The 9,515-nt window shown below is 39.9% G+C and overlaps 2 protein-coding genes and 1 long non-coding RNA gene across 4 annotated transcripts in view; 1 reads left to right on the top strand and 2 right to left on the bottom strand.

The window, feature by feature from the left end:
- Positions 1 to 5,530, bottom strand: part of ADAM32 (ADAM metallopeptidase domain 32) — a 179,312-nt gene extending 173,782 nt beyond the window's left edge. For both annotated transcript variants that reach the window (XM_037741420.1, XM_037741423.1), the window contains exon 1: positions 5,074 to 5,530. In XM_037741420.1, the coding sequence (XP_037597348.1) occupies positions 5,074 to 5,131 (58 nt within the window). In that variant the 5' untranslated portion in view covers positions 5,132 to 5,530. The remainder of the gene's footprint in view (positions 1 to 5,073) is intronic.
- Positions 5,531 to 7,174: 1,644 nt separating this feature from the next.
- Positions 7,175 to 9,515, bottom strand: part of ADAM9 (ADAM metallopeptidase domain 9) — a 118,273-nt gene continuing 115,932 nt past the window's right edge. Inside the window, 1 exon segment of the mRNA XM_037741412.1 lies at positions 7,175 to 8,630. Within this exon segment, the coding sequence (XP_037597340.1) occupies positions 8,472 to 8,630 (159 nt within the window). The 3' untranslated portion in view covers positions 7,175 to 8,471.
- LOC119472433 overlaps positions 8,492 to 9,515 on the top strand; it is a 21,313-nt gene continuing 20,289 nt past the window's right edge. Inside the window, exon 1 of the long non-coding RNA XR_005201583.1 lies at positions 8,492 to 8,567. This is a non-coding gene — a long non-coding RNA (uncharacterized LOC119472433). The remainder of the gene's footprint in view (positions 8,568 to 9,515) is intronic.

Below are 9,515 nucleotides of genomic sequence, written 5' to 3'. Positions count from 1 at the left end.
CCAGCTAATTTTTGTATTTTTTAGTACAGATGGGGTTTCACCATGTTGGCCAGGCTGGTCCTGAACTCCTAGCCTCAAGTGATCCACCCACCTCAACCTCCCAAAGTGCTGGGATTACAAGCGTGAGCCACTGTGCCCAGCCTCTTCTCAACTTCTTTCTATCTCAAGGCAATCCTAATCAAAATTCCAGCAAGGTATTTTGTGGATATCAACCAACAGATTCTACTGTTTACATGAGGAGGTAAAAGACCCAGAAAAGCCAACTCATTACTGGGGGACAATAAAGTCCAGAAGAGCAAATGGACATAAGAGGGGAGACCCCCTCGTCTCCTTCAATTTCACCTTTTCCCCCCAACTTCCAGCTGGGAAGGAGAGTGAAAAAGGAAAAAAATGAAATAAAATATCAGAGGGCTGAGAAAATGACCCCCTCTTTAGTTCCCAGCATCTCTGCTATCTGTTAACCTTGAAAGAGCTACAAATGAATGCTATCTCTGCCGGATGGAGCCCGACACTGGTTCATGACCCCATGTCTCCACAGACCAGGCTCCCTCCTGGAAACACTTCTGTCAATAAACAGCTTGTTGCTTCTGTCTTGTATCTGTAAGCTCCCCCTCATTTGCTGGTCCCCTGTCTCGCTGCATATGAATTAACAAATCAGTGAAGCTAAAAGATTGTAACATCAGACATCCAGCAAATGGACAATGACATAGTTCTGCCTCAGTTTCCCCTTTAGCATTGTAAGTCTATAAAAGGGGAGATAAACTGCAGCTCGGGGAGCTCGGTAAATGAGGCTGTAGTCCCCTGCAGCTCCCAGCTGAATAAAAAGCCACTTCCTTCCTCAGTTCGGTGTTCAAGAGGTTTGTTCCCCACTGCTCCTGCAGCAGATATACCTATACCATTGGGTCTAACAGTTTCCTTTTGAAGTACATATCCAAGAGAAATGAAAACATATGTACACACAAAAACTGGTACATGAATGTTCCTAGCAGTGATATTCCTAACAGCCAAAAGTTGGAAATAACCAAATGTCCATCAACTGATGAATGGGTAAACAAACTGGGGTAAATATATATAATGAAATATTATTCATCATAATAAGGAATAAAGTTCTAATGCATTCTGCAATAGAGAGGAATCTTGAAAACATTATGCAAGTGAAATAAACCAGACAAAAAATATCATATTTTGTATGATTCCATTTATATGAAATACCCAGAGTAGGTAAATCCAAAGGGACGGTGGTTGCCAGGTAAATCCAAAGCAATCAGTGGCTGTCAGGGGCTGGAAGGAGGAGGACCTGAGGAGTGATTGCTTAATGTGAAAATGCCATCCCCAACTTGCTGAGCAAGGTCCCTCAGCTGATGGGACCATCAGCAGTTTGGTGCTGGCATTTTCATTCAAAAGTTTAAATTCTCTCTTCTGAGTTGTAGTAAAAAAAAAAGACAGGCAGAATTTCTTGCACTTGTAGTTATGCATATAATTATAATTTGACAACATTAATAACAGAAGTTCTCTCATTCTTTGCTGGGGGAATGCATATGGTACAGCCACTTTGAAAGACAGTTTGGCAGTTTCTTCAAAAACTAAATATTCTCTTAACATATGATCCAGCAATCGCATTTCTTAGTATTTACCCAAATGAGTTGAAAACTTATGTCCACACAAAAACCTGCACGTAGATGTTTATAGCAGCTTTATTCATAACTGCCAAAACTTAGAAGCATTTAGTCATTTAGTAGGTAAGTGGATAAATACACTGTGGTAGGTCCAGATGATTGAATATTATTCAGCACTAAAAATAAATAAGTGACCAGGTGCAGTGGCTCATGCCTGTAATTCTAGCACTTTGGGAGGCGAGGCAGGCAGATCACTTGAAGTCAGGAGTTCAAAACCAGCCTGGTAAACATAGTGAAACCCCATCTCTACTAAAAATACCAATAAAAATTAGCTGCACATGGTGGCAGGCATCTGTAATCTCAGCTATTTGGGAGGCTGAGACAGGAGAATTGCTTGAACCTGAGAGGTGGCAGTTGCAGTGAGCCAAGATCCTGCCACTGCAGTCCAGCCTGGGTGACAGAGTGAGACTCCATCTCAATAAATAAATAAATAAGCTATCAAGCCATGAAAAACATGGGAGAAACTTAAATGCATATTATTAAGTTTAAAAAGTCAATCTAAAATGGCTACATATTCTGTGAATTCAAATACATGACATTCAGGAAAAGGCCAAACTATGAAGACTAAAGAGATGAATCATTGCCAGGGGCAATGGGGAGGGAGGGATAAATAAGCAGAACACACAGGATTTTTAGGGCAGTGAAACTATTCTGTTTAATACTACAGTGGTGGATGCATGTCATTGTACATTTTTCAAAACCATAGAATGTACAACATGGAGAATGAACCCTAATGCAAACGGTGGACTTTGGATGATAGCAGTGTGTCAGTGTAGACTCATCAAGTGTAACAAATGTATGTCATGGTGCCAGATGTTGATAGTAGAAAAGGTTGTATATATTTGAGAACAGGGACTACATGGGAACTCTTTCAACTCAATTTTGTTATGAACCTAAAAGTGTTCTAAAAAATAAAGTTTATAATATTCTTTATTTTTTATTTTATTTTATTTTTTAAGATGGAGTTTTGCTCTTGTCACCCAGGCTGGAGTGCAATGGTGCCATCTTGGCTCACTGCAACCTCCACCTCCTGGGTTCAAGCAATTCTCCAGCCTCAGCTTCCTGAGTAGTTGGATTACAGGCACATGCCACCACATCTGTAATTTTTGTATTTTTAGTAGAGACAGCGTTTCACCATGTTGGCCAGGCTGGTCTCAAACTCCTGACCTCAGGTGATCCAACCACCTCAGCATTCCAAAGTGCTGGGATTACAGGCGTGAGCCACTGTGCCCGGCCCTATTAATATTTTTTAAATGGTTAGATGGTAAATTTTATGTGTATTTTACAACAATTTAAAATAAAAAATAATATATTTAAAAATACATGGGTAACATACCAGAGTTCAAGATAGATAACGAATTTTAATACAGCATGTTAAGAAAAGTTCATTGATATGTTCTACATTACAACTAAACTTTACCATTGGTCAAGTTTTGGTGTAGTATACAAAGAATACCTTTAATTATCTGAAAAAAAGGTAAAATTATTTCTTCCTTGTCCTTTTCCAACTACATAGGCTAGATTTTCCTCAGATACGTCACATGAAATATATAGCAAGAGACTGACTGCAAAACCAGAAATGAGAAGTAGCTGTCCTCTATTAAAGGAGACATTAAAGAGATTCACAAAAATGTTGCTCTTCTCATATTTTTTGTTTGGAAAATATATTTTTATTTTGAAAATGTGATACTTATGTTAACAAATAAAAGGCATATTACTTTTTTTTTCTTTGAGACAGAGTCTCCCTCTGTCACCCAGGCTGGAGTCCAATAGCATGACCTTGGTTCACTGCAACCTCCGCCTTCTGGGTTTAAGCAATTCTCCTGCCTCAGCCTCCCGAGTAGCTGGGATTACGGGCGTGCACCACCACACCTGGCTAATTTTTTTTGTATTTTTAGTAGAGATGGGGTTTCACCATGTTGGCCAGCTGATCTTGAACTCCTGACCTCAGGTGATCCACCCACATCGGCCTCCCAAAGTGCTGGGATTACAGGTGTGAGCCACCACACTTGGTTGTTACTTTTAATTAATGAAATACACATTCTTACATTTCTATTTTAATTTCTAATATGTTAAACATTGATATAAATCCACATAAACAAAAGCTCTTTGAGAATCTCAATAATTGTTAATGTATAAAGGAGTTCGGAACCCAAAAACTTTGATAACCACTGCATTCAAATTTTGTATGTGTTAGGAACTGAATGTATCCCACAAAATTCTGTGTTGACTCCCTAACCCCCAATATGACAGTATTTGGTTATGGCCTTTGGGAGGCAATCAAGGTTAGATGAAGGCATACAGTGGGACCCTCAGGAGGGGATTCATGCCCTTATAAGATGAGACATCAGAGAATTTGCTCCTGCTGTCTCTTTCCCTGTACACGAAGAAAGGGTCCTGTGAGTACACAGGGAGAAGGCAGCTGTTTACAAGCCAGGAAGAGAACTCTCACCCCAATCTAACCAGGCTGACACTCTGGTCTTGACCACACCTCTGCTATGCTGCAGAGGTAATTATAACAGGATAGGAAGGAGAGTAGGAAGAGTTCTCAAAAATTTACACTATCACAGGGGAGGTGTACATGCAAGTAAAATGTCTGGATATGCCCTTATTTTCCTTCTCTTTTTACATACTATTCTGATTCTTGTCAGTGGGAATCGTGTCACTTCCTGCCTCTCCACAGTGGTCCATTTGCATTGTTTGGAGGTAATTACAGTTTATTTAGCAGTTCTCTTACTAATGAACTTTTATAGTTTTTCAATCATTTTGCTGTTAATTAATACATTAGTCAGATCCTACTGCCATAACAAAATAGCATAGACGGCATGGCTTAAACAACAGAAAATGATTTTCCTCATAGTTCTGGAGAACTATGAGCTGGAGTCTCCCTCTGTAGCCCACTGCACTCCAGCCTGGGCGACAGCAGGGACTCCGTCGCAAACTTTTTAAAATTTTTTAATAATTAGACAGGATCTCTGTTGCCCAGGCTGGAGCGCAATGGGTGCAATCTCGGCTCACTTCAGTCTCCACCTCCCAGACTCACGTGGTCCTCCTCCCTCAGCGTAGCTGGGACCACAGGTGCGCGCCACCACCTCGAAGCATTTTTTAAAACTTTTTTGTAGAGATGGGGTCTCGCTGTGTTGCCCAAGCTAGTGTCCAACTCCAAGGTCAAACTCTGCTCTCCTCGACCTCCCAAAGCCCGGGGATTACAGGCGCGAGCCCCGGCGCAGGGTCCTGAGTCTTCTCCTTCCGGACGGGGCGCCCACTCCCCCGGAAAAGGCCCCGTTGCCAGGATGACAGGGCCAAAGGGACCCAGGCAGGGAGGGCCCCGGGCTTTGCAGGGAGTTGGGCCGCAGTGTGAGCACCCGGACGAGTGTCAGGGTCTAGGCTGGCTCACCGGGTCTTGACGCCAGGAGGCAGCAGAGCCCTGCCAGCAGCAACCAGAGGCGGAACATGGTGCGGCTTCGGGGCTGCCAACTGGAGGCCGTTGGGACGCCGGGAGTTACCGGAAGTTACCGGGAGTTACCGGAGACGCGGGGACGCGCGGACGCCGGGGGCCGCTCGCCGCGCGTTCACGGAGCAGCGTTCTCAGGAGGCCTGGGAGCCCGGGGTGCTCTCTGTGTTTAGCGCCCAGAACACTCCGTGTTTAGCGCCGAGGCTAAAGCCCCAGACGCGTGGTTGCTGGAGCCATCTGACCACCCAGCGCCCTCTGTCGCGATCGAGCTCGTCGTCTTCCACTAATTTTTCGCTTTGCGTTGATGGACCTTAAGAACTGACACACTAATTCACACTCAGCGTGTGCTCTTCTGCCCCAGACATTTCCTGGGTGCTCACTATTGCCCAGGCTGGTCTCGAACTGCTGGATTCAAGCGATCCTCCCTTATATACCCAGTAACAAGACTGCTGGGTCAAATGGTATATCTGCCTCTAGGTCTTTGAGGAATCACCAACGTGATTTTATGGATGCACGCAATTTCAAAAGGGCAATCTATGCCTGAAATCAATAGCATGAACAAAAACAAGTCAACAGGCCCAGCGCAATGGCTCACACCTGTAATCCTAGCACTTACCGAGGCCGAGATGGGTGGATCACCTGAGGTCAGGAGTTCAAAACCAGCCTGGTCAACATGGTGAAACCCCATCTCTACTACAAAATACAAAAATTAGGTGGGCATGGTGGTGGGTGCCTGTAATCCCAGCTACTTGGGGAGGCTGAGGCAGGATAATCGCTTGAACCCAGGAAGTGGAGGTTGCAGTGAGCCAAGATTGTGCCACTCCAGCCTGGGTGACAAGAGCAAAACTCCATCTCAGAAAAACAGACACATACACATGCGTGCGCGCAGGTACACATGGCAACAAAAAAATACACTGAGCTTTTATCTCAATAGGAAAAGCCAATGCTAGGCTAAGACTGCTTTTAGGCAGCTGCTGAGCCACAGCTAATTTCACCTAGCTTTGTAACAAATACAGTAAATGCTTCAATTCATCGATTAGTGATAAGTATTCTGAATGAATTTCTGGTTCTTATATTTTGTTCTTTCTCACTCCTCAACCTTTCCAGTTTGTATCTTTAATATTAGGCTGATTTTGTATTATTCTTACATGTGTGTATGGCTCTCTTCATAACAGAAGATGACTTCTAAGTCAGGAAACATATCCTATCCAGAACTTAGATATCACAGTGCCTGAAAAAATGGTAGGGTTTTGGTAAACATTCATGAAATTTAATAAAATCTGATTTGGGTCTAGAAAATCAGATTTTATTAAATCAAATTGTGCTTAACTCTATGGTTACAGACACAGGCTTGATAGGAAGAATGCAATAACCCTGAACAAGGTCAGTTTGACACATTGGAGTCAATTAGAGATGTCAAACTTGCATATAATTTATCCTTATTTATTCTTTTTGATGATAGAAAGGATGTCCTTTACTATTTTCAAATTTTGAAATGGCATCCATAACCAAGAAAGTAAAAACATAAAGTATATTTTAAAATACATCAAAGTAAAAGAAGTTCAGATCCAACACTCTTTAAAAACTTTCTAGTCAAAGATCCAAGGAACTATCTAATTCCAAGAAAAGTGTTAAGTTACATAGTTAATACATTACCAACTGTAAAATTTCAGTGATAAGCATTACAATTGCAAAAACTGAGGCTACATGAAAGGGACGAACATTTGAATCTTATATTCATTCAGAGATTTACAATGAAATGATGGGCCTTCATTTGAGATTGCTCACAATGTTTAATATGTACACCTGATCTACACCTGATCGTTCAAATAACATGCTATCTTCAGAGAACTTAAATTTTTGCCTTCTTCAAAACTAATCTGTTTTTCTTTAATAACAAAAAGCCATTGTGCACACTTTGGCAAAAGTCTGAAAAATGAGTGAGATAATATCTGTAAAAGTTTGACTAGGATTGTTATATAAAATTACAACTTTTTAATAAGATTATAAATAGTTGAGTAGGAAGCCACTAGGAGACACAAAAGAGAATTTCAGGTATTTTATTTATTGTAAATGTTGTATCTGTATATGTATATATACACAAACCAAAAACACTTTTAAAAAACTAATGAAATTCAGTTAATAAACCTATTAAACTTTATTATGAAAGGTTATGAAAACATTTTTAGTGCTTAAAATTTTACTATCCATGCCATTTCTGCCATAGTAAAAATTCATTTTTAACACAGCTCAGATGATAACTCATAGATACCACAGTAACTTTTTTGTACGTATTTAAGAAAACCTTTTGTTCCTTCTTTCTCCAGCCTAATTTCTATGAAAATATTAGTGTCGACAAAGACATGACCCAGCACACCTTAGTAAATGTAAACATTCTAAATGATTTAATAGCAAGCTTTGAAAGTTCAGATTTTAGACCTAAAGTGCTCATGAAATTTTCAAGTGGTTTTGTAACAGTTCAATTGATTGAAGATTTTATAATTGCTCCTGCTTTATTATAGTCATGAATCAACAACATATTTGATTAGATCTATTAAATATTTCGTACCTTAAAGCTTATAATTTATTTAAAATAGTGCTATTGTGAAAGGATGTCATGCTTTATTTAACATGATTCATAATAGAAATTCTAATATTAATTTCTCTAAGAATTATCTATAGTTGAAAGATCATAAAAATGGAAGCGAAGAACTGTGCATGAATATACACACTCTTAGTATATTTTGTACTTTCAAAATAATATGACATCTTAATTGTGGTTCTTGTGCATTCTTTTGAAGACAGAATATTTGCTTATTCATGTAGTGAATGACAGACAAGATTCTAGAGTATGATGATTATTAATTCGTGCAAGATGAAAAACATTACATATCATTGGCAGCTGATTAGTCAGTTTTCACAGGTATTAGATTATCACGTTTAATCAGAAACTACATTAATGATAACTAAGGTCAAAAATTCAGAATAACATTTAAACACATAATGACAAATCTTACACCAATACAGTTAATTTGAAAATCATCACAATGATATGTTCAAAATAACGTAATCCATGATTAGTGCATTAACCTCATGATGACTGAATAATTATTTAATGATGGAAAAGGAAATGTTACTGTAAATTCCCTGGTTTTACTGCATTTCCTTGTATTTCTCAATTCTCACACTCAGTTTCTGTTTATCTGTGTTAGTAAAGTCTGTTTTGTGATATTTTGTTTTCATTCATAGTTGTAACAGGAAGAAAGGCTTTTCAAGAAAACAAGAAAAAAAAAGTATTAGCTCAGTTCCCTGAAGACATTTGCAAAAAGAAGATTAAAAAATCAAGTGAGGGAACTATATAAAGGAGGTGCAGGAGCAGGACGGGCAGGAATTAAGTTTCCCTGAGATGATACTTTCGGTTGTGGTGGAGGTGGCCTGTGAGGGAAAAAAAGTTAATAACATGTTTAGACTGGATGAATTAATGCCCTATTCATTACAAGCTCAACATAATACCATCCTCAACATCTCTGACAATAGGAAAGGGTACTTTACATTCTGAGATCAGTATTAAGGTGATATTCAATGGCTAAAGGGCTCTAATTAGAGTCTAAAATGGAATAACTACTTTAAATAATGCTACTCCACAATCAACAATGTTATATGAAGGTTCTAGTTTACATGTTTTGTTTTGTTTTGTTTTGTTTTGTTTTGTTTTGTTTTGTTTTTCAAAAAATAAAAGCACAAGAAATGGTAAAGATAAACTGTAAAAGACAAGTGAGGACACTAAGTGATCGAGCACTTGTTTGTGCTGCTAGAATTTAAGGGCAGCAAACTACTGGTAGGTGTAAACCTAGCTGTTTATAGCTCCTTCAACATAAGGGAGCTCTCTCAACATGAGATCCACTCTGAGAATTAAATGTGTTATGACTTCTATACCTGTCCATCTCAGTCCTCATACTTCCACCTGTGGACACCCTCTCCTAGCCTCATCATCCAATTCTAATACACCTCTACTCCAGTAACACACTAGAACACTACCTGGTGAATGTCTCCCTCCCAATTTATATATTCTTCCCCTGATCCTCAGTTGGATTTCAACGTATTCTTATTGTATAATAAAGATTATGGCTGGGTGCAGTGGCTCACTCCTGTAATCTCAGCACTTTGGGAGGCCAAGGCGGGCGGATCACCTGAGGTCGGGAGTTCGAGACCAGCCTGACCAACGTGAACAAACCCCATCTCTACTAAAAATACAAAATTAGCCGGGCAAAGTGGTGCATGCCTGTAATCCCAGCTACTTGGGAGGCTTGAGGCAGGAGAGTAGCTTGAACCCAAGAGGCAGAATTTGCAGTGAGCCAAGGTCATGCCATTGCACTCCAACCTGG

Source organism: Cebus imitator, unplaced genomic scaffold, assembly GCF_001604975.1.
Source record: "Cebus imitator isolate Cc_AM_T3 unplaced genomic scaffold, Cebus_imitator-1.0 Scaffold5, whole genome shotgun sequence".
In the NCBI taxonomy this organism is placed as follows: domain Eukaryota; kingdom Metazoa; phylum Chordata; class Mammalia; order Primates; family Cebidae; genus Cebus; species Cebus imitator.
This window is presented reverse-complemented; position numbering and strand designations above follow the sequence as displayed.